Consider the following 25391-nt stretch of genomic DNA (forward strand, 5'->3'; position numbering starts at 1 on the left):
TCGAAATGTACATAAAGACCTTACATTTTTATATATATATCAAAGATATCTAAATATATATATATATTATCGGTGTCTGTTTTTAGGTTGGCTTCATGGCTGAATGCACTTTTAAACGGTGAGGAGTTGCGCATGAGTGCATGCGTCATTTCCGCCGACGATTCCTGTTTCGACTCAAGTTGTTACCTATGTTGATTTTAAAGGACTTAAATGCTCCACTTTATTGATTTACTTATTTATCTTTTTATTTATTGTAATATATTATATTGCTCATATTGCAGGTACCATAAGTTGACAAATGTGCCTAATGCATGAAGAGCCTAGTTAACTCTATAAAAATGGGCAGAATTTGGTGTGAGCAGCTGCACACCTCTGTACTGCTGACATTGTTATTGTTGACATCTGTTCTCCTTGTCCTGGTGCATGAAAACCAGGACGTTTTATATGCCTTTTCACCATCAGAGAAAATCTGGCATATTCTAAATATCTCATACAGGACTGTACAATCCCAAAAGGACTTTGGCAATATTCTTATGACTGGCTCTAAAGCTAACCGTGATCAGTGTGGTATAGCTGTGGAGAGCCGAATTGACTGTGGCCGTGACAGATCTTTGAGTCACGCTGAATGTTTGGACAGAAGATGCTGTTATGTGCCCCAACCACAGTCTGGATCCAGAGGACCACCATGGTGCTTCTACCCAGTCCGTTACCCAGGTTACAACATGGGGCCCCTGTTACCCAGCGATAGGGGTCAAAGGGCCAACCTGACCCGTTCCAAACCCTCTTACTTGCCCTGGGACATCTCCACACTACAACTAGATGTAATGGCTGAATCTTCAGGTCGTCTCCACATCACTGTGAGCGAATCTTTCCGTTTTTACAAATTGGAATGGTACAGTAGCCCATATTTATTGCTGGAATGTACATTACTGTGCAAAAGTTTTAAGATGCACATAAGATGTTTCACAAAAGCATTTGTCTTAAATTGGATATTTATATCTTAAGCTTTAGTGTTTCAATAGGAAATATAAACGTTAGACTCACAATCATTACTTTTGCAAATAGAAAAGATTAGAATAGAAGATCAGAGAGCCCTGCAACAGATGTCATGTTCCCCACAGAGACCCCCAATGAACACCGTGTCAGTCTGAGATTACATAAAGAGACAGAAGCAATTGAGAATAGATAGAAGAACTGTGGTAAATTCTCCATGAAGCTTGGAACGTCCTATCTGCCAACAACCAAGAAAAACTTGGCATTTTACTACCGGTCCAGTCCCATTTAGTCTTACGTTATCTGACTTAACTTCATTAATTGTACTTTAAAACAGCTGAAGGATCCATTATCTTCTCGATATGAAGTCCCCTTCGTGACCTCTTATTCCAGGGGCCACAGCGACAAACAAGACCTCCTCTATGATGTGGAGTTTCAGCCAGACCCTTTTGGGTTTATTGTACGTCGTAAATCCAATGGCTGTGTTCTGTGAGTATGATTTTCTTTTTTGTAAATTGGGCCACAACTGCCCTGCCTTGTTTTATTCTTATTTTACAACCCTGGATGCTGATTGGTCAATACAACATTCCAGCCTTACAACCCCAATTCTGGATAAGTTGGGACAGTTTAGAAAATAGTAGGAGAGGTTTTATTGTATAAAAGGGGCCTCCAAAAAATCCAAAAGAGGAAGGATCGTTCAAGACTTATTAAAGCCAATTTACCAATGCTCCAGCAAATAATCCAGTGCTTTGAGAAGAATGTTCCTTAAATACAAATTTGAAGGATTTTGAGCATTTCTCCCTCTACAGGGCACAATATAGATAAAAGATTCAACGAATCCGATCAATTCTCAATGTGTAAAGGACAAGGCAGAAAACCACTTCTGAATGTGCATGATCTCCGATACCTCAGACGTAACGGTCTTAAAAACAGTCATGCATCTCTTATGGAAATCATAAAATCGGCTCGAGAATACTTCGGTAAACCTTTGTTAGTTTACATCTTTCGTCGCTGCATCCACAGATGCCAGTTAAGGTTTTACAATGCAAAGGAGAAGCCGTACATCATCACTGTCCAGAAGCGCCACTGACTTCTCTGGGCTCGGTCTCATCTGAGATGGAAAGTAGAATAGTGGAATCGTGTTTTGTGGTCAGACGAATCCACATTTCAAATAGTATGGAGACGTTACACATTTTCCATACTGTTCCAACTCCTAACATTTTCAGAATTGGGGTTGTACATGAAATGGTAACACACTGTAGTATATACTGTGTATTATCACTGCACAGCACTGTTTACATGTCAGGGATCTTGTACCACCTTAGGCTGGTTTAAATTGTCTTAGCAGAGAACACCATGTAGCCTTCACTATATTCACAATATAGCATTGCCTCTTACCTACCTTTTTGGTTAGAAAACAATTGTAATATAGTTATCTAATAATAATTAGATAAGAATAAAATCTAACAATAATAATTTTACGTATTGGCTATTTAGGACAATGTACAAATGCATTGTGTTTGTTTCTTAGTCTCAATACCACAATAGGACCCCTCCTGTTTGCAGATCAGTATCTACAGATTTCGACTTCTCTAGCTTCCTCTATGATATCTGGACTAGGTGAACATTACACACCCATCACACTGGACTTGAACTGGACCTCTGTTTCATTATGGAACAGAGACATGGCACCGCATGTAAGACAAGCACACTATACTGTATCACATTCTTAAAGGTATAGTTCACCCGAAATTCAAATTTGTGAATGAACTGTCCCTTTAACTTCCTCCTTTCTATGATTAATGTTTTATATGACTGATTGTAGAGAAGTGCCAACCTGTATGGCTCTCACCCCTTCTTCTTGGTCCAAGAAGGTGATGGAAAGGCACATGGGGTCTTCCTTCTCAACAGCAATGCAATGGGTAAACTATCACATCATTTGGGTGTAATGGGTATAATATCACAAGATCGCTCTAATTGTGTTCTTTAACTTTGGAAAACATAGAGGTGGCTTTGCAGCCCGCTCCAGCATTAACATGGGTGACCATTGGAGGAATTCTGGACTTCTACATCTTCTTAGGCCCAAGTCCACAGAGCGTGGTTCAACAGTACCATGAGGTTATAGGTATAGAGCTAACATTGGACATTTTACAAATTGGCAATTTATCCAGAGTGAAACTCATTTTGTGTCTTATTATTTGAGGTTACCCCATGATGCCACCCTACTGGTCACTAGGCTTCCACCTCTGTCGATGGGGTTATACTTCCACCAACATCACAAGAACAGTGGTACAGATCATGCGCCAATCCAAGTTCCCTCTAGTATGTAAACAAAATAAATAATGGCTGTGTTCGGAATGGAATACTGGTATACTGCACAGTATATACTTTGTACTTCCTACTGTTGTCTACATTGTTGTCACATGACCTCCATCCATGGAGTGCCATGCATTTTCATCTTAGATTAAAAATGCAAAATAACTGTATTTATTTCCAATTCTTTTGGCAGTCCAATCAAACCTAATTGAAGTTGAGTGCAATGCATTGTGTAGGCTGCACATTTTGGTTAATGTAGTAAGTCATTCTGGCATTCCAGATTGCACAGTATACATACTGCATAGTTTGAGTAGTATGGTAGTATGCCATTCCAAACATATAGATCTTACAGGAGCTTTTCGACTCTAGCACGATGCTGTGTTTTAGAGCCTTTCCAAAATAATGTTACATTTGCATTTTTAGGACGTACAATGGAATGATCTTGATTATGCAGACCAAAGAAGAGTCTTTACATTTGATCCGCACCGGTTTGGAGATTTGCCCCAAATGGTTCAAGAGTTACATCAGCTGGGCATGAAGTATGTACTCATACTGGTAAGTTGGTGAGTTATACTGTACTTGCTTTCTGTTTCTAAATCCATTCATTGCTCAGTTATTATTGTATTGAATTATTGTATTTAACATAGTTGATAGATGCAGGGTTGAATAGCATGTGATCAGTGCTGGGTAGATTACTTCTGATTTGTATTTTGATACTGATTACAAATTACTTGACTAAAATTGTTGTGCGTAACCTCCGTAATCTCTTGGATTACATTTTTGAGGTAATCTAATTTGTTTTCTTTTGGCCTGTAATTCTTGTTTGTTTGATGTCACATGCGTTTTAGAGTAGGATAAACTGGTACCATTTTGACATAATATTACCTATTTTCGTGAGTGTGCTATTTCTAAGTGCAAATTTTGTGCCAACACGAATCACATGTGGTCATGAATGGGAGTGTTTGCGCTATCTATGAGTTTATGCACACAAACTGTGGGTGTATTGTATGTAAACGAAGAGGCGCAACTCAATTTGCTATTGTCTTGAGACGTTTCAGGGCCGCGTCAGTTTTCAGTGCAAAGTCTAAATTCAGTGCCTACATTTGCAGTTCGGAGATGAAAATGCTTAAATGCATTAAAGAACTTATTTAATGGATCAAAATATAAGATTTGATATGATTTTGTGGGTGTGCTTGACTCACTCCTTGTCTATTTCTTAGTGAAATAAAAAAGGCACTTAAAACCTTCTTACTACAGCAATTTAGCATTACAAACTTTCCCCCCAAACCACGCCCCGCAGTTCCTAACCCTCAGGAACATTTTCATTGGTCATCTCAATCACTGTGCTGATTGGCCACACATTGCTACGCCAAGTGTGATAACTTTTTTTTACTATTAATAAATACACACACACACACACACGAAAACAACAGAAAAGAGGGGCTTAACACTGAGAAACTTACAGTACATTTATGCAGGGTTTTTCCTGCATGGAGAATTATGAGGCGGCCGCCTCTGTCAAATGTTGTGCCGCCTCCAACTGTTGAAGAAACTCAGGCAGGCAGTCACGTGCACAGATAGACCCCAAGTGGTGCTCAAGCACCCGCCCTCTTTCTCTAGATAAGTGTCCTTTTTGCAAGTCATTTCTTATTTTTTATTTATATTTTAGGTTTTATTTAAATTTGGCCCTTGGCATCCATTAAATGTGAGCCCGACATCTGCACTTAAGTTGTAATTCTGCGAGACCACACGAGCCCCTGCACATCTATGACATTTTTTGTCACAGCCTCCACTCAGCCCTGAGGAGCAAAATCGAAGTCTACCTGACCAGCTTTCATTTGTGACAGCTAGGTAAGGATAATGTTTGCCCTAAACTTCGACATTGTTTGCCACTGCTGTGATATTAAACCACTATAAAAAAATCTCCATAGAGCCAGCAGAACTTAGGCAATAGCCCTCCATTAAGTTTAATGGCAAGCAAGCTAATCAGGCGTTCACTCTGCTTTTGTTTCGTCTGTTCTTCAAAATATAATCACATTTCATCAAACACGCGTCTTTGTGTCTTTTGTGTCTTGCGCCTTGGTAACTCACTAATTATTGACACTGACTACCACCCCTGCAGTCGTGAGTTTGAATCCAGGGCATGCTGAATGACTCCAGCTGGGTCTCCTAAGCAACCAAATTTGCCCAGTTGCTAGGGAGGGTAGTCACATGGGGTAACCTCCTCGTGGTCGCTATATTGTGGTTCGCTCTCGGTGAGGAGCATGGGGAGTTGTTGCCTTTGCTTCTGAGACCGTCAATCCACGCATCTTATCACATGTCGACATCGGATCTATTCACAATCTTTCTGAAGTCTTAAATATTCACAGGTGACTACATGATTGAGATGACCAATGAAAACGTTCCTGAGGGTTTAGTCACAGCTGTGGGGCGTGGTTTGTGCTTAAGTGATTTGGGGGTCGCTTGTCTTTTTCTTTTTAAATGAAGTGTATTTAAAAAGAAGAATTATACTTTGTTATTCTACTTTAGTATACTTCTAATTAAATGTACTTGACTTTTGTAATCTGATTACAAAATCCAGATTGCATGTAATCCGTTACTACCCAGTACTGCATGTGGTCATGTACTGTATTAGGATCCAGGCATCAGCAGTTCAAGTCCTCCTGGTTCATACAAACCCTTTGATGATGGTCTGAAGAGTGGAGTGTTCATCAACAACTCCAGTGGACAGATACTTATTGGGAAGGTTAGTGTTTTTCCACACACAATTCCATAGAACTGTTATTGTCTATGAAAGTTAAACAAGACCAAGTCGTTTATGTATTTTCTACTTGTTTCACCAAATTAGTAATAGTATTATAGTCTAGATAAGATATACAGTTGGATGCAAGTTCAAATGGCAAGGCTGTGTATCCTTATATCCAACCAGGTATGGCCAGGTCCAACAGCATTCCCAGATTTTACCAATCCTACAACAAAGGACTGGTGGATGGACTGTATCAGAAGCTTTCACTACAAGGTACCAGTGGATGGACTTTGGATAGTAAGTACTTGTAGATTATTTTTCCCACCCTCATTTAACCCCTTATTGTATGGACCAACAGAGCTGACATTTTCTTCTAAAAATCTTAATTTGAGTTCAGCAGATGAAAGAAAGTTATACACATCTGGGATGACATCAGGGTGATTAAATGATGAGGGAATTTAAATTTTTTGGTGAACTATTCCTTTAAACTCAATCGACAGCATTTATGGCATAATGTTGATTGTTCAATAGTATCAAAACAAGAAAAAATATGCAACTCACTTTTATTTATCCACAAAAATAGGGACTGTCAGCCGAGATATCCAGTGTTGTTCTTTTATTTTTCCATCAATACAAAAATGTGCAATTAAAGCGCTCCATGCATATTAAAAAAGATACAATCATTTTGGTCCCACAGAAGCTTCTTGAGTGTTTGGCTTACTCTATATACATGAACACACTTATATACTTCAATTATCCAACACACATGTGATCAATTAGTCTAATACAAACACATAGCGATCATATGATACAGAATCATATATCATGTTTCGGCACAGCCACCGTCATTTGGAGAACAAAAACAAAATTGAGTTATAGAAAACATGACAGATTCAATTCGGTTTAATCTGTTTAAAAAAACGTATCCATTCGGAAAATCTATTTACTCCAAACCCAAAAATCTGGGTTAAAGTGTGGCACTTACAATGGAAGTCAATGGACCCAATCTGTAAATGTTAAACTACTCTAAACTTGAGGCTATGCTTTGAAAGTATAGCCTCAACACATACATTTATGTGTTAACACAATTTTAGTGTTATAAAATCACTTACTAACCTTTTTTGTGTAAAGTTATATCCAATTTTACAACTTCATTGCATGGCGTTGTAACCCTAAAACTCTAAAATGACTAAAAATGACAAAATTAAAATATGTACTGCTCAATTATTACATGAGTTTTAACAGACAAATTGTGCTTTAATAAAATTATAAGCTTTACATTTCTGCCTTTAAGCCCCCCAAAAATTGGCCCCATTCACACTTCCATTGTATTTAATTGACTCACTGTTACCGCAATTTCTGCTCTTTAACGAAAAGAAGGAACGAGTCAAAAATATATTTTGTGTTAGTAAACATAATGCACATATGCTGTCAATTGAGCTGAACTTGTATTGAACCTGGAATATTTTTATAAGCAGGCTGTTTTTTGCTACTGTAACTTTAAGACTTCTATATGTAGACGTCCTCTGTCATGATTGTCTAAACTCTGCACTGGATCGTGAACATAAGTGTATACATACCATGCTATTTAAATGTCTAGCAAGAAAATCATGTTTTTTTATGATATGTTCAATTTTACCTAATAAAACCCCAATTCCCAAAAAGTTGGGACAGTATGAAAAATGCTAATAAAAATAAAAATGTGTGATTTGTAAATTATATTCACACATTGCTATATTGAAAGCACTACAACTGCACATTATATGATGTTTTACCTTGTGAATTTCATTATTTTAAAAACATTTACAGTAATTTCAAATCAGATGATTGCAACGCTCATAAAAAGTGTTGTGCTTACCACTGTGAAACATCACCATTCCTTCTAATAACACTTATTAAGCATTTAGGCACTGAAGACACAAGTTTGTTAAGTTTAGAAAGTAGAATTTTCCCCCATTCATCCATTTTATGCAGGTCTTCATCTGTACGAAGTCTTCATTGCCATATGGTGCGCTTCATAATGCACCACACATTCACAATTGGAGATGGTCAGGACTGCAGGCAGGCCAGTCTAGCACCCGTACTCTCTGTTTACACAGCCATGCACTTGTAATCCAAGCCAGTATGTGGTTTGAAGTTGTCCTGCTGAAAATGCAGGGACGTCCCTGGAAAAGACGGTGCTGGATGGCAGTATATGTTGCTCCATAATTTTTACATATCTGTCTTCATTCATGTTGTTCTCAAAGATGTGCGAGTTACCCATTTTATGGGCACTGACACACCCCTGGCCCATACGGACACTGGCTTTTGGAACGGATGCAGATAACAGCTTGGATGGCCCTTTTCCTTTTTTGGACCGGATAACACGATGGCTGTGTTTTTCAAAAAACTTTTTGAAATGTGACTCTTCAGACCAAAAACACAGTTACACTGTTCTACTTTTCATCTAAGATAAGACCGAGACCAGAGAAGTCGGCAGCGCTTCTGGACAGTGTTGATGTACGGCTTCTCCTTTGCAAAGTAAACTCTTAACTTGCATCTGTGGATGCAGCAGTGAGTGATGTTGACTAACAAAGGTTTACTAAAGTAATCCCAATCCCATGTTCATGATATCCATTACAGATGAATGATGTTTTTTAAGACAGTGACGTCTGAGGAATCAGAGATCACACGCATTCAGAAGTGGTTTTCGTCTGGCCCTTTACGCACCTGAGATTTGACCAGATTCCTTGAATCTTTTAACTATATTGTGCACTGTAGAGGGTGAAATGCCCCAAATCCTTCCAATTTGTCTTTGGGGAACATTGTTCTTAAAGTCCTGGATTATTTGCTGAAGCATCTGTTTGCAAATTGACAAGTCTCGAATGATCGTTGCTCTTTTAGACTGTTTTTGGAGGCTCCTTATATACTATAACATGATTGCCTCACCTGTTTAACATCTTGTTATTTCATCTCGTCAAATTGTTATTAGTGTTAAATTTCCCATCTCAACTTTGTTGGAGTGTGTTGCAATCAACTGATTTGAAGTTACTGTACAGTTTAAAGAAAAACAATAAAATTCACAAGATAAAACATCACATTATGTGTAGTTCAATATAGCAAAGGGTGAATATAATTTATAAATTATTCCTTTTTCGTTTTTATTCCCAACTTTTTCAGAATTGGGGTTGTAATACCCACTGTATGATTTCTTAGTTATTTTAATTGTCTGTGCTATTTCCAACTAATCCATTTAGCTTCTTTCACACTTTGCTCGCAGGACATGAATGAACCGTCTAATTTTGTCCAGGGCTCTGTGGAAGGATGTCCTGTTACTAAATTGGAGGAACCACCATATACCCCAGGTTAACTCTTGTAAACATTCCTGACGGACCATTCACACTGACTGTTATTTGTGGCAACAAAGCAACTGGAAGTCATTAATTTCAAAGAGAAGTGACGATCTGTCTGGTTTTGTAGGTGTGATTGGAGGCCAGTTAAACTCAGGAACACTGTGTATGTCCGCTCAGCAGTATCTGTCCAATCACTACAATCTGCACAATCTCTATGGGTTCACCGAGGCCATCGCGACTCACAGGTCAGGTTGTTAAATACTCCTTCAGCTCATTCAAACTGTAATAACATGATATGGCCATATAGATAAAGTGTATTGGTAATAAATCAGATCCATAAGTCTGGCTCTTTGGCATGATTAAACAAGTTTTTTTTTATCACCATTCTTTCCACTGCTGTGTATTTTAGCGCGTTGCTGAAAGTGAAGCGTACTCGACCTTTTGTCCTGTCCCGGTCGTCTTTCCCCGGACTAGGCCGTTTCTCTGCACACTGGACAGGAGATGTGCAGAGCGACTGGGAGCAACTGCGGTTTTCAATACCTGGTGAGAAAAGACACTAATACATATCAACATGAGGTCTATTGGTCCATTCAATGCAAGTGAATGGTGACCAAGCTCCAAAAAGCACATAAAGGCAGCATATTAATTATCCGTGTCTTCTGACAATCGAATCTGCTTTGCGTGAAAACAGACCAAAATACAATGTTTTTTCACTGATCAACTTTCCATTGCAGTCTCTAAGCACGATCATGATTTCAAGCTTGATTACACTTCCTTGCATGACTTTCTTTCTTCTGCAGAACACCAAAAAAGATTTTAGATGAATATTTAAGCTCTGTAGTTTCATACAATGCAAGTGAATGGTAGCCAGACATTTTGAAGCTCAAAAAGCACATAAAAGCAGCATAAAAGTAATCCATAAGACTCCAGTGGATAAATCTATGACTTCAGAAGCCATATTATAGTTACGGGTGAGAAATAGATTCATATTTAAGTAATTTTTTAAAACTATAAATCTCCACTTTCACTTTCACCTTCTTCTTTTGTTTTTGGCAACTCGTATTCTCTGTGCATGTCGCCACCTACTGGTCAGGGAGGAGAATTTAAAGTAAAAAAGGTCTTAAATATTGATCCTTTTCTCACCCACGCCGATCATATCGCTTCTGAAGTCATAGATTTAACCACTGGATTCGTATGAATTACTTTTATGCTGCCTTGATGTGCTTTTTGGAGCTTCAAAGTTCTGGCCACCATTCACTTGCATTGTGAGGACCTACAGATTTGAAATATTCTTCTAAAAATCTTCGTTAGGGTTCAGCAGAAGAAAGAAAGTCATACACGTCTGGGATGACTAATATATGCGTGACTTATTCCTTTAATTCTAAGGATCAGAGGATGGAAAATGGTCATGAAAGCCTCATATATAGAATATAGAAATATTGACTAACAATAAAAGTGGATAAAATGCTACAAAAGTTTTCTTTTAAAACAAGTCTTATTCAAAAATATTATTTGCATACTGTATATCATTATCTTCATGTTTCTGTTGATTGTTTCGGAATAATACTCTTAAAACCGTTTTAGTATTGTAATTGTAGTTAGTTAAGTTCTGTGTTTGTGTGTCTGTATCAGGTGTGCTGCTGTTCGGACTCTATGGCATTCCGTTAGTGGGAGCTGACGTGTGTGGATTTGGTGGGGACACGACTGAAGAGCTTTGTGTGCGCTGGACACAACTTGGAGCCTTTTACCCCTTTATGAGAAATCATAACGACAAGCCAAATGCTGTAAGATATACATCAACACTGTACTGTTAGCTAAAGGGACAAGTCAATTCCATTTAAATTGCTCCACACTAAGAACACATAACGACTGAATCACACTGTACTCTACCCAAGTATGTATGCAAGTATGAATGCAGACACTTCTAGCTACACAAGCTCTATTTTCATTAGCTTTTGCACTGCGAAATATTTCAGGATGCAGTTCGTAACGCACCCAAGAACATGACGTATCCTAAGTGTTACCTAAAATAATATTACTTTGAACAATATGATGTATTTGTTGCATACTTGTATGTGTGTGTGTGTGTGTATGTGTATGTGTATGTGTGTGTGTGTGTGTGTGTGTGTGTGTGTGTGTGTGTGTGTGTGTGTGTGTGTGTGTGTGTGTGTGTGTGTATATTTAAACATATTCCATTTTCCTAGCCCCAGGAGCCGTATGTATTCAGCAGACAAGCCCAAGACTCCATGAGGGCTGCGGTAATGCTGCGATACTCTCTCCTGCCTTTCCTCTACACGCAGTTCCACCATGCACACACCTCTGCCCGCACTGTGGCTCGTCCCCTCTTCATTGAGTACACATGACCATTCCAAAAATAGTTGTATATCACTTTTTTGAACTCCGTGTTGGCCCATTTCTTAAGAATCTTCATTTCTTTCAGATTCCCCACTGATCCAAATTGCCAGAGCATTGATAAGCAGTTTCTATGGGGGAGTTCAATACTTATCAGTCCGGTTTTGGAGCAGGGAGCGGTGGAGGTGATAGCATATCTCCCTCTAGGGACTTGGTACAGTCTGCACAATGTAATTCTTCCTCTTATACTGTACTTTACATTCTGTACAAAACTATATCACCCAAAAAAAAGTACTCAACAGCATAAAGGTTTGGAACGGCATTAGGTTTTTCCGTGAAACATAGAGAAATTTTGAGGAATGTTTGCGCTGCACTTTCCTATTCGACAAAGATAAAAAAAAGTATTATAAAAGTAGTACAAATGACTCTTATATTCATAGTGTTCTGAAGTCTTATGATAACTTGGTGTGAGGGACAGGCAAAAAAAATAGAATCATTATTAATTGAAAATCTTCCCCTCTGCTGTAGCTCTCAAATCTTCCATATATTTAAAGGGACAGTTCACCCAAAAATGAAAATTCTCTCATCATTTACTCACCCTCATGCCATCCCAGATGTGGATGACTTTCTTTCTTCAGCAGAACACAAATTAAGATTTTTGGAAGAATATTTCTGCTCTGTAGGTCCACACAATGCAAGTGAATGGTGAACAGAACTTTGTAGCTCAAAAAATCACACAAAGGAAACATAAAAGTAATCCATATGCCTCCAGTTGTTAAATCTATATCTTCAGAAGTGATAATAATAGCTTTGGGTGAGAAATAGATCAATATTTAAGTCATTTGTACCTTAAATCTCCACTTTCACTTTCACATTCTGCTTTGTTTTTTTGGCGATTTACATTATTCGTGCGTATCGCCACGTACAGGTGGGGGCTGGTCAGAGGTGGAGATTTATAGTAAAAAAAGGACTTAAATATTGATCCGTTTCTCCTGCATAACTATCACGTCACTTCTGAAGACATGGATTAAACCACTGGAATTATATGGATTACTTTTATGCTGCCATTGTGTTATTTTTAAAGATTCAAAGTTCTGCTCATCATTCACTTGCATTGTATGGACCTACAGAGCTGAAATGTTCTTCTAAACATATTTGTGTTCTGCAGAAGAAAGAAAGTCATACTCATCTGGGCTTGCATGAGGGTGAGTAAATGATGCGACAATTTGTTTTATTTTTGGGTCATTTACATTAAATCTAGGGTGACTTTCCTGACACACTAGGTTTGAATGTGCACATGTGCAAATGATAATTGAGAGCTATTTTGTACATTCTTTCAAATTGTTCCATTTGCTTTCTGCTTAAGAAAGAAAGGGTTAATGACTGAATTTAAATTTTGGGGAGAAATATCCCTTTAAATGCTCTTCATTTGAAATTGAAGTCTCTGTGTTTTCATACAGGGACAGGCATATCACAGTAATGGGCAATACATTCTGTTTCCTGCCCCACTGGACATCATCAACGTTCACGTGAGAGAGGGAAGCATCATTCCACAACAGGTGGCGTACAATGGAGAGATGGTTTTCATAGATTTTGGGCTGTGCTAGCATGCGATTTCTTTTATTATTATTATTTTTTATATATATTTCTCAGGTTCCTGCATTGACTACTACTGCGTCACGTAGAAACCCTTTTATCCTAATCGTGGCACTCTCTGTAGGGAGCTTGGCCAAAGGGGAGCTCTTCTGGGATGATGGAGAAAGTTTGGACACTTTTGAAAGGGGAGATTACTCATACATTCACTTCTGGGCTGAAGAGGTAGAACTGTTTGTTCCTCTATTCAGAGAGATATGGTTTGTCTGACAAAGTCAAAGTTAACATGAACTCTAAGTTACATAAGATGGCGCCACGGATGTCTGCCGCAGTGTGGAGCTCTTCAGTTCTTTTGTTGTTTTTGTTGGTTTGTCCTGTGTTTAGTAATCTATTTCTGATCAGTTTTCCCAAAGACAAACTGCTGAATATTTGGCAGCACACGCCTGACAATCTTTTAACATTTCTGTTGGACATTTTAGTCGGAGGAGCAGCAGTGCTGTACAAGCGCGTTAAAAGACGCAAATGTGGAAAGCGAGCTGGCGCGCTGGTCAAGCTCCGAAAGCGCAACTTTCGAACCGAGCTGCCAAGCATCCATCTAGCGAATCTCTGCTCTTCCTAACAAAATGGATGAATTACATCTCCACATTATTATTATTGGAGATTTTAACAAGGCAAATCTCTCACGTGAACTGCCCAAATACAGACAGCACATTACAAGCCCCACCAGAGACAGAAATACACTGGATCACTGCTACACAACAATAAAGGATGCATAGCGCTCTATCCCTAGAGAGTGGTGGTGGTGTAGTGGTCTAAACCACATAACTGGTAAACTGGTAATCAGAAGGTCGTTGGTTCGAATCCCACAGCCACCACCAGGCCAAAGAGAATGCTTACAGAAGTGGGGATAAAATATTTAACAATCAGGCCAAATACAGACTGACAAAGGATTTTAGAGTTGATAAAAGAAGCTATTCTGAAAAGCTGAAAACCAATTTTGTTGAATGTTTTTTACTGTAGATATGAAAACATCAGTCACACAACCACAGCACACAAACATTTACACCTCCTGCCACCTCCCTCCTCCCCTCTCCTGCTGCTCTACATGCACTTAAGATATGTGAAGAGGATGTGTGCCGGGTCTTCTGGAAACAGAAGACAAGAAAATGAAAGGGCCCAGATGGAGTTTCACCCACTTGTATAAAATCCTTTGCTGACCAGCTGGCCCTCATCTTCACACAGATCGTCAACCGATCACTGGAGCGGTGTGAAGTTCCCTACTGCTTCAAATGCTCCATAATCTCCCCCAACCCAAACAAACCCAAGATCAAAGGACTTAATGACTACAGACCCATCGCTCTGACGTCTGTGGTTATGAAGTAATTTGAGAGAATGTGTTGGCTCACCTGAAGGACATGACCTGGATCCCCTTCAATTTGCTTATAGAGCAAACAGGTCTATGAGTGTAAACCATGAGTGTAAACTTACTTGGCAAAAAAGCTCATTGTGATTCTGATTCTGAAGTTCACTTTACTTACTTCCTTAATGCATGTTCCCTGGTTGCATCCTGCAATCACTGATGGATAAAATAAGCTGTTTCTTGTCTAATATCCTGTTTCATCCTGATAAATTGAAATGCAAAGGGTATTTTATATGGCAAATAATTTCTTTCCCTTTTTTAAGGTTGTCTTCTCCTGCATTGGAGTAATCCATTACCAAACAGCTGTTGTTCAGTTGTTGCTCTATGCACATTTTTATTAATGATGGTTAACTAGGAAACCCAACTCTCAATTGCATTGTAGACGAATTCTCAAAGCCTTTGGTCAATTTGTCCATCAAGTTGAAATTATATCCATCATGAGTTTCATTTTTATATTCCCCACTCTAGTCTCATTTGGTCGGTAAGCCAGTGAAATTAAATGGATCTCTTGATCATTTGGTCCTCGGGGAAGTGCGTGTTTTTGGGGTTCAGACACTTCCTACAGCTGTGTGGGCCAATGGAGAGAAAGTTTGTGACTTCTCATACAGCTCAGACACCAAGGTAAGCACCCTGTGTCTCATCACTGTTGCAGTTTTTCACACATATATGAATGGCTTTACATAAAAAAACAACAAAAGCTGCTTTCTACCTACAATGTTTGGTTGGTTCTATATATATATATATATATCAAATAAGGGCATTTTAAATGTTTAGATCCTGTAAAAAAAATAAAACATTCACTACAAGGTGTTCATATTAAAATACTTAAAGTTGTGTGTGTGTGTGTGTGTGTGTGTGTGTGTGTGTGTGTGTGTGTGTGTGTGTGTGTGTGTGTGTGTGTGTGTGTGTGTGTGCTGCAGGTTCTTACAGTGCCTGGTCTGGATTTACTCATGACAGCCATGTTCACAATACAGTGGAGTTGATATAAGGATGAAGGCCCTGCGATTGTACTGCTGTGTAAATCTTCTGTGTAAATGCTTGTGCAATTGTTTATATTATTGTGTATGTCATTATCATCAATAATGCACTGAATGTTTATAAACAATGTATGTTTTGTTGAATTTTATATTGAATGTTGAATGCTTTATTTAGTGTTTAGAATTGTGAGTCAATCATAAATTAATGATACAATGCTTTGTGGTTGTTTTTTATTTTTTTATTAATTCAGTGACAAAATAATTAACACAAAGTATGATGAATTAAATACAATGATAACGAAATAATAAACTATCTTTATAATATGTTCCAAAGAGCATGCTGTGTGCTTCAATGCAAAGAAAATAAATTTAAGGAATTTTGTTATGAAACTTCAATGCGTAAATCTTAAAAACATCCTGAAATAAAAAAAAACATTTAAAGTGTGGAAACAAGGTAATGTGTCCTTTTGAGTGAGTGAACATGGCCAACACCACAAATTTGCCAACATTTAAAAAGTGACCTAGAAAACGATTCCTTCCTCATTTTACACCATATTTTTTCTGTTTTGAAAATGTTTTAAATCCCCAAACTTTGTTTATTTAAAGGTTTAAATGAAAAGTAAATATGAGATTTTCAGAGTGGCCTCTCAGACCACTGGACCCCTCATGTATTGAATGTTTATAGGGAATTGAAGACAGGTTTGAATCAGCTTAAATAGTGATTCTATTTATTTATTTGCAAACAAATCCACACTTTTTCATGTTTTGGTGCATTTCAATTCTTATAATTGGTAAATTTCTGTTTTAAATTGTGCAAAATGTGCTTTTCCTTTTTGACCACTTTTAAATGATTGTGCATGCAAAATTGTGAACAAGAAACATTTAACCCCTTTGTAGTTGCTTTTAATAAGTTACACATCATTATTTAATTTTAATTTTTTTTATCGAAAACTGTTCAAATGGTATCAACAAGAGTGAATATAACAATTAAAAAAAACATTGTTATAAATCAAACATGTCAGGGGTATATGGGGAAAAAATAGACAAAAGGGAAGCAACAAAAATTACATTTGGCCTAGATAAAAATGAAAATGAGAAAACTTTAGAAAAATTTGATAAAAAGATATTGTTTCCAAATATGTATGTACATTTGAAATTGTTCAAATACAGGCATTTCAGTCCTTTTAACTTTATGTATATCATAAGTATATGATATACATAAGTATATGATATACATATGTATGTATAGGCACAATTGAATCACATATAAATACTACTAAAATACAATTTAACACTTTCTTCAAAATTAACAACAATATTGGCTTTTGTTTTTCATTTATTTTTTTTAAACAATTTTTTTAAAGACTTGTGATTTGGGACACTCCAAAATAAATGATTAATTGTCTCAGGAGTATGTTGACATAAAACAGTTATCTTCTACATACTGTAAAACGCGTCATTATTATAAACATGACTAATGTCTTTATCCTTTATTTCAAAGGAAGCGCAAGTGGCGGTATGTCTATGGAGTTATACATGTGTCACAATTCTGCGCGCGCAAAATTGTATTTTGAGTGTGCAAGATGTTATTTTGAGCACACATAAATGCTCTGCGCACGCAGGATTATATTTTGTACGCGCGTGAACTCAGTTTTGTAAAGCAATGTGTCTTCTTGCAAAGTTGAATTAATTTTGAGCAAACAAAAATTTATTTTGCGCTTGAATAAAGATTATTTGAATGTGAATTTGCACAGATTTTTGAAATGTATTTAACTTGCATGCAAAATCTCACTCGCTCTCTTCTACTACCCACTCTGTGTGCGCAGGTCATAGCTTTGACCACTTGCTTGCTCAACAAGTTTACAACATTATAATGTACCTGAATTTCAGCCAATTAGAGATGAGGTGGTACATTTTGATTGGCTGGCTAGATCACAACTGATCAACTTGCTAATCAAAACAGGAGGAAGAGGAGAAGGTGATAGTTTGTTGTCAAGAAAGGAAATTTGTAACACGCTATGACCACATGAAAGCAGTTTTTTTGTTGATTTAACTGTTTTTACTTAACCTTAATTCAATATATTTGTTAGTACACTGCCAATAGGCTTACTAGCAAGATCTGTCTAGCTCTCAGTTTGGTCTATTTTAGTATTTGGTTTTCTAGGTTATCAAGTTACACTTAAGTAGCTATTAGCTTGGCCATGTTAGCTGCCACTTATATCTGAAATTATATAAATATAATCTCTCCCATGTGTAAAACTACATTGTAAAACGTAATAGTATAGTTTTGGGGAACTTGATTTGACTTCTATCTATCCCAAAGTATATTCTGAGAGATCAGTTTATTCAAATAAATGTGACCAGATTACAGTCTACCATTATCATTATACATACAATATTATTTTCTTTATAAACATGTTATTTTGTCCATCTTCTTTAATGTGTCCTCTCCTATTTATTTATTTTTTGAAAGCATTGTATATTTTATAGATTATGAATATTATAAATATTGCCTGAAATTAACATATTCTATTGTTAATAAATTAGAAACGCTCTTTATGTTTGCATTTCATAGCTGTGGGGTATTTTGAAATGTTCAGTATGCTGTTTTTATGAAGCATTCTACCACAACCCTTATAGCAAAAATGATTAATGAGAAGAAACTGAAGAAAAGGAAATGAGGCTATTTATGTCTCCTGTCAAAGGGTAAATTAAAAGTACAATTTGTACATTTGTTTGAGAATAGAAAATAGAAAGAACTCCTTAGCATTGCATGATCCCATGAGGCTACTATACTTTATATAGTATATACTTTATACAGTGTATAAAGTCTGTACTGAACTTGGGGCATCGTGCCTGGTGGCTCATGTGCAACACTGAGATGTTCATGCTTGCAGTAGTTACCTCAACTGTCCAATCACAGAGCACTTGCAGGCAGCTCCTAATAGCCAATCCTGACATAGGAGACGGGACTTGTCGGAATACAGGTGTAAAAGTAAGCCAACAGTCTAAAGCACTGTAGAGTGCATATGAGGAGAGAGAGAGAGCGAGTGAGAAGTTGCACATGCAAAAAATGTATTAATCTTTCCAAGAAGATACATAGCTTTACAAAACTGACATTCACTGACACATCACATTTTTGTGCCCTCAAAATATAATTTAGCGCACGCAGAAATTTTTTCTGCACTCAAAATATCATATTACGTGTACAAAATAATTTTTTTGCACTCAAAATATCAACTTAAGTGCTAAAAATATGTTGCACGCTCAAAATACGATTTTACGCATGCAGAATTGTGTCACATTTTTAACTCCATAATTGTCAGTGGGCGTGGTTTAGCAGCGGCGTACGGAGTGACGTATCGCTCATGAACATATGCGTACACTCAGAGAACAGCGTCATTTATAGCAGCACATATCTATAATATATTACTCTCCGTTGGACAGCTTCTGATGTGGACGTGTGGCAGAGGTTATAATCGCTTCTGCTACTGAAGGTAATTGTGTTGACTTTTGTTTTACGATTACTAATTCATTCTAATGGCTGTCAGTATTTGAAGTAGTTCAAGCAGCGTCCCATATGGGGAAAGCATTAGATGGACCTCTATTATAACGGGACCAAATTTCTCGGCGCGTTTTACGTCTGTTATCTGTTCTCCAACGCGTTACATGACGCTTCAGATACGCAGAGTGGCACGAAAAGGCTTGTGCATTTAATTGCAATATTATTACAGGTCAATCAGTCCGATCAGACAGCCCACAGGCCCGAACAAGATCAATAAATGAACACATGGTGTGCTTTATATAGTCTGCATGCTATATCTAAATGCATTTATTATGATGAGTTATTATTGAAATAATAGTTTTGGCATTGCATTGTCGGGACATGCACACACTTCATTGCTGAAGACTTATAACTTTTCTCTTTAACATTTGGATTAATATGCCACTGTCATATTGTATGGGTTTTTAGTACATTTCCATGCATTAAGATGTTTAGTAGCATGTTTAATAATGCACATTTTAATGGGGTGCATGTCATGAATCATCTATGAATATTCCCAGTAAAAAAGCCTAGGGTTAGGGAATAGCCTATGCTATTCTATGTCATTTGCTCACTGAAAAGCATAATAAGTTGATTCAATCAATAAGTCAATTGATTTTTGTGTTACTTGTGTAGGCCTAATTAAGTTCACTTAAATTGGTGTTCATATAATGAACTTAACTATTTAAGTTAAGCTAACTAGATGCAAGTAGACTTAACTCAGATTTGCTATTTAAATATTGTTGTTTCTACGTGATAATTGTAGTTGAATTTACTCAAATTAAGTTATTAAGAATATTAAATAGCCTTTGAATCCAGGACATGCTGAGTGACTCCAGACAGGTCTCTTTAAGCAACCAAATTGGCCCGGTTGCTAGGGAGGGAGGAGTCACATGGGGTAACCTCCTCGTGGTCACTATAATGGGGTTCTCGCTCTTGGTGGGGTGTGTGGTGATTTGTGCGTGGATGCCGCATAGAATAGCGTGAAGCCTCCACACGCATGTTTTTGCGGTAACACGCTCAACAAGCCACGTGATAAGATGCTCGGATTGACAGTCTCAGATGACCCGGATTGAGGCGAGTCCCTATGCCACCACGAGGACTTGGGAATTGGGCGTCCAAATTGGGGAGAAAAGGGGAAGAAACAAATAAGAATAGCATAGCCAAGTCAGTGTCAATCAATAAATAAACTTGATTCCCCATATATTCCCCATGCATAGCCTCAATGTTGTACTCAATCGTTTGAGTTATTAACACTTAAAATTGTAAGCTTATAGATTTGTAAGATAAATAAGTTCAAAGAACTTTTAGATGTTTGAGTTACATTTCATGTAATGTTTCATTAAAACTAGATTTTTCTAGTAATGACAACGTTTGGGTTTGCACTGGGCTCTAATGGGATCAAATATAGTAAGACTGAAACAAGATCCTCCTGATAATACGTACAGGATTTTTTATATTTGGTTCTAGGTGTAACCTACTATTGGATATTATGTCATCTATATCTACTATCAAAATGTTATTCCAGTTCAATATGACGGATAGTCAGGGAAAACAGGTTGATCAAATGTATTGTATGTTTAATGAATGCACTGTAATTCAAATGCATAAATGTAAGCAATAGTCACTTTACATTTATTCCATAGCAGACAAGTTTATTTTAAATAGTCATATTGGAAACTATGTGTTCTGACATTTTAACAATTGCAAACTCTTTTATTTCTGTAGTTTTCAAAGTGTATTTCGGTTCAAGTTGTTGTTCTGTTGTATGGCTGATGAGTTTCCAGCGGTGTTGACAGCTCAAAGGAGAAACAACACATGCTTCTACTAGTGGCACTCTCTTCTCAATACACAGTTGTGATAGTACAATATCACTTTCCCTGATTTGGCCTGCAAGATAGTCCAGTGCCATGATGTGGCATGTTTATTCACTGGAATTGTGTTTGCACTGCAATCATAGCTTTATGATACATGTGGCCCTCATCCACCTGTGTATATATATCCCACGTAATTAAAGTGAAGGAAAATTAACTCTCTACTTTTAGAGATACCATACCGGACAAGCTCGTTTAAAAATGTCTGCTTCCAAATTGCCCAAATACCTGAAATAGCAAATGGTCTTTTTGTTGGTTGGTTTTCATCGAGGTTCTAAAATTCCCAAGGAAGTGCTCGAGGCGTTTTCTCAGGGTGTTTGGGGAAGCTGCTTTTGATACCGTATATCTTGTCAAGCTACCGTCTACTCATAATTTGAAGTAATTCAACTACAGTCCAACTACGCTTTTTGAAAAAGTAGTTAGCTACAACAAGCTCCAGGCTTTTAGCACCATTCTGAGTAAACTCTAGAGACTGTTACATTTACATTTATGCATTTGCTAGACGCTTTTATCCAAAGCGACTTACAGTGCACTTATTACAGGGACAATCCCCCCGAAGCAACCTGGAGTTAAGTGCCTTGCTCAAGCACACAATGGTGTTCACTGTGGGAATCAAACCAGTGACCTTCTGATTAACAGTTATGCACTTTAGCCCACTACACCACCACCACTCCCGTAAATCCCATCTGGCACCAGCAATCACATTGTTTCTCCATTCAGATGGTTGATGTGAACATTAACTGAAGCTCCTGACCCATATATGCATGATTTTATGCACTGCTGCCACACGATTGGCTGATTGGATAATCGCATGAATAAGTAGGTGAACAGGTGATCCTGTGGGCTCATAACTCAAGTATCTAAGTTCCTTGAACTTATTTTTCTTAAAAAAAAAGTAGACATAAGATTTTAAGTAGGGTACAATGGGGTTAAAGGCTCCCCTTAAGGAAAGAGAGAGAGAGAGAGAGAGAGAGAGAGAGGGGAAAACACTTACTCGCCGGTTCTCCGATACACCGTAGCTTGGTCCTCGGCCACTCCTCCAACCTCCAATGGACGACAACTGCGCCTCCCTGTGCGGAACGGAGACATTCTTCCGGCTCCTGGCGGTCATCCCGACCCTGCCGCATTTAGCGGCTGGTAGGGGTCTCCCCCCGCCCTTGGCAGCGGCCTTGACCACTCCAGGCGGTCGGCTAGGAGCCCCTTCTCCCTTCGCGGTCGGCGGCCTGGCTCATATATTGATGGAGCAACATCATTTGTGTGAAAAGATATAATAACGGAAGGTTGTTTTGATTTAAAATTCAGTTTAAAAAATAAAAAGGTGGTGAAGGAGCGGGGTAAAAGTCTCCCTCACTTGGGGTAAAAGGCCCCTAGGTTGTTAAAAGTGATATCGTGTAGATACCGGGTCAATAGTTATAGGGCACAATTTGTCAAGTAATGCAAATAATTTTGAGATGGCAAGATAATTTTTTTGAGTAACAAATTAAGTTGAAAAACCATTTCCTGTTAATTTCAAACACATTTGTCATTTTATCAGACCTCAAGTACAAACTAAACTCTATTATGATTGGATGAGTCAACGTGAGCCCATTTCACGTCACTTAAAAAACTGTGTTTATTAGGGGCCTTTAGCACCGGCATCAGGGGGGCTTTTTACCCCAAATACTATCCTTTAACTTATTGGACAGATATTATTTTTTTATTTTATTTAATGACCAGTGTAGTTACAAACAGGTGTTTAGGAAAGACTTATGGAAGTTTGTGTTGCTATTTAGTGTTTTGGGAGAAAATAAAATCAATGGAGCCTTTTACCCCATGGAGCCTTTAGCCCGTTGTGCCCTATTAATAACTTAAACTATTGAGTGCAAAATTGAGGCTGTGGGGAATACCCCCAATGCTTTGAACTCAAATGATTAAATTATGTTTCCTTGGTCAAAGGGCACTTATGAGAGCATTTAAATAGTTGTTATTAAGAATTCATAGAGGTTTTAGCTCTTTTGTAGTATTATTTATGTTGTTTTGTTTCAAATTGTTCTGTGTGATGTCACCATTAGGGAGATCTGTGTCCTCTTTGCTCAAATTGGACCCTGTTAACTGTATTTCAGTTCTCTTTGAGCATGTGCAATTGAAGAACAGATATACTGTATGCATTTCCATGGAGAATTACGTTTATTTATTGATTGACCTAAAATCAATTATAATTGTAATTTTTTTTAAGCTGTTATTGTATGATTGAGTTAAGTCTACTTGTATCTACCATATCTAGGTAGCCTTACATTTACCTTAACTTAAATAGTTAAGTTCATTCTATATGAACACCAAGTTGAACTTAATAACACACGTTTTAGAGACCCCATTACTCAATTCAGTTGAGTAAAGTCAACTTATTAGGGGTTTCAGTGTATCTGCAAAGTGACTCAAATGAATTAATTAGTTTCATTTATATGGAACGAACCGGTTCAGTAAAATAAATGAGACTTCCCACATTAGAGAGAGAGTTTTGTCACGCTACACCGCTACTTGTTGGAAAAAGTAGATGGTTACTGTAAAAATACTCATTTTTGAAAACAGTGGAGCTACGGCCACACTACTGAAATTTGTAGTTCCAGTGTAGCTACTTTAGTTACTCCCCAACACGGTTAAGTTGTTGAATAAGTCTTTTTAGTTTTAGAGATCTGGTTCACTATTTGTAATATTGTTTCTGCTTTCTTGCCATTAGGTTTAGTTTTAGCTAGCTGTGTGTGTGTGTGTGTGTGTGTGTGTGTGTGTGTGTGTGTGTGTGTGTGTGTGTGTGTGTGTGTGTGTGTGTGTGTGTGTGTGTGTGTGTGTGTGTGTGTGTGTGTGTGTGTGTGTGTGTGTGTGTGTGAGCGTGTATTTATCACTTTGTGGGGACCAAATGTCCCCATAAGGATAGTAAAACCTGAAATGTTTGACCTTGTGGGGACATTTTGTCGGTCCCCATGAGGGAAACAGCTTATAAATCATACTAAATTATGTTTTTGAAAATGTAAAAATGCAGAAAGTTTTCTGTGGGGGTTAGGTTTAGGGGTAGGGTTAGGTTTAGGGGATAGAATATTAAGTTTGTACAGTATAAAAACCATTATGTCTATGGAAAGTCCCCATAAAACATGGAAACACAACATGTGTGTGTGTGTGTGTGTGTGTGTGTGTGTGTGTGTGTGTGTGTGTGGCGTGTATTTATCACTTTGTGGGGACCAAATGTCCCCATAAGGATAGTAAAACCCGAAATTTTTGACCTTATGGGGACATTTTGTCGGTCCCCATGAGGAAAACAGCTTATAAATCATACTAAATTATGTTTTTTGAAAATGTAAAAATGCAGAATGTTTTCTGTGAGGGTTAGGTTTAGGGGTAGGGTTAGGTTTAGGGGATAGAATATAAAGTTTGTACAGTATAAAAACCATTATGTCTATGGAAAGTCCCCATAAAACATGGAAACACAACATGTGTGTGTGTGTGTGTGTGTTCTCTGAGATGTGTAAGGAAACTGACTTCTAATAGGCACATTAGATACTGCATATTTTTTATTTTTTACACATTAGATACACATTTTTTAACCTCTCCACAGATTTCTTATTAGAAACTATAGTTTTGGCAAGTCATTTAGGACATCTACTAATTAGCTTCTGATAGGCTAATTGGCTAATTCAAGTCAATTGGTGGTGTACCTGTGGATGTATTTTAAGGCCTACATTCAATCTCAGTGCCTCTTTGCTTGACATCATGAGAGAATCAAAAGAAATCAGCCAAGACCTCAGAAAAGAAATTGTGGACCTCCACAAGTCTGGTTCATCATTGGGAACAATTTCCAAATGCCTGAAGGTACCACGTTCATCTGTACAAACAATAGTACACAAGTATAAACACTATGGGACCACACAGCCATCATACCACTCAGCAAGGAGGCGCATTCTGTCTCCGAGAGATGAACGAAGTTTTGTGGGAAATGTGCAAATCAATCCCAGAACAACAGCAAAGGACCTTGTGAAGATGCTGGAGGAAACAGGTAGACAAGTATCTATATCCACAGTAAAACAAGTCTTATATCAACATAACCTGAAAGGCTGCTCAGCAAGGAAGAAGCCACTGCTCCAAAACCGCCATAAAAAAGCCAGACTACAGTTTGCAAGTGCACATGGGGACAAAGATCTTACTTTTTGGAGAAAATTCCTCTGGTCTTTACTGTTTGGCCATAATGACCATCGTCATGTTTGGAGGAAAAAGGG

The 25391-nt window shown here is 37.7% G+C and overlaps 2 protein-coding genes across 3 annotated transcripts in view; both read left to right on the forward strand.

Annotated features, from left to right (window-relative positions):
* Nucleotides 1–169: 169 nt before the first annotated feature.
* Nucleotides 170–16502, forward strand: gaa (alpha glucosidase). Its single transcript, XM_052131445.1, has 19 exons — nucleotides 170–857; nucleotides 1331–1482; nucleotides 2525–2690; nucleotides 2819–2915; nucleotides 2999–3118; nucleotides 3197–3315; nucleotides 3733–3864; nucleotides 5945–6055; nucleotides 6239–6352; nucleotides 9315–9399; nucleotides 9515–9632; nucleotides 9797–9930; nucleotides 11020–11171; nucleotides 11592–11740; nucleotides 11828–11969; nucleotides 13200–13298; nucleotides 13393–13557; nucleotides 15221–15373; nucleotides 15673–16502. The coding sequence occupies exons 1-19, from the start codon at nucleotides 312–314 to the stop codon at nucleotides 15733–15735; spliced, it is 2817 nt and encodes a 938-aa protein (XP_051987405.1). The 5' UTR covers nucleotides 170–311; the 3' UTR covers nucleotides 15736–16502.
* Nucleotides 16503–19098: 2596 nt separating this feature from the next.
* Nucleotides 19099–25391, forward strand: part of LOC127647294 (TBC1 domain family member 16-like) — a 36974-nt gene continuing 30681 nt past the window's right edge. For both annotated transcript variants that reach the window (XM_052131457.1, XM_052131458.1), the window contains exon 1: nucleotides 19099–19226. The gene's annotated coding sequence lies outside the window, so the exon portion shown is untranslated. The remainder of the gene's footprint in view (nucleotides 19227–25391) is intronic.

Source organism: Xyrauchen texanus, chromosome 8 (assembly GCF_025860055.1).
Source record: "Xyrauchen texanus isolate HMW12.3.18 chromosome 8, RBS_HiC_50CHRs, whole genome shotgun sequence".
NCBI classification, from domain to species: Eukaryota; Metazoa; Chordata; class Actinopteri; order Cypriniformes; family Catostomidae; genus Xyrauchen; species Xyrauchen texanus.

Excerpts from the sequence above, each read along its gene's own strand:
- gaa (XM_052131445.1), top strand. The coding sequence starts at position 312 with ATGAAGAGCCTAGTTAACTCTATAAAAATGGGCAGAATTTGGTGTGAG. Across the intron at positions 3,119-3,196 it reads ACAGTACCATGAGGTTATAG|GTTACCCCATGATGCCACCC; the intron begins GTATAGAGCTAA and ends TTATTATTTGAG. Across the intron at positions 11,172-11,591 it reads ATAACGACAAGCCAAATGCT|CCCCAGGAGCCGTATGTATT; the intron begins GTAAGATATACA and ends CCATTTTCCTAG.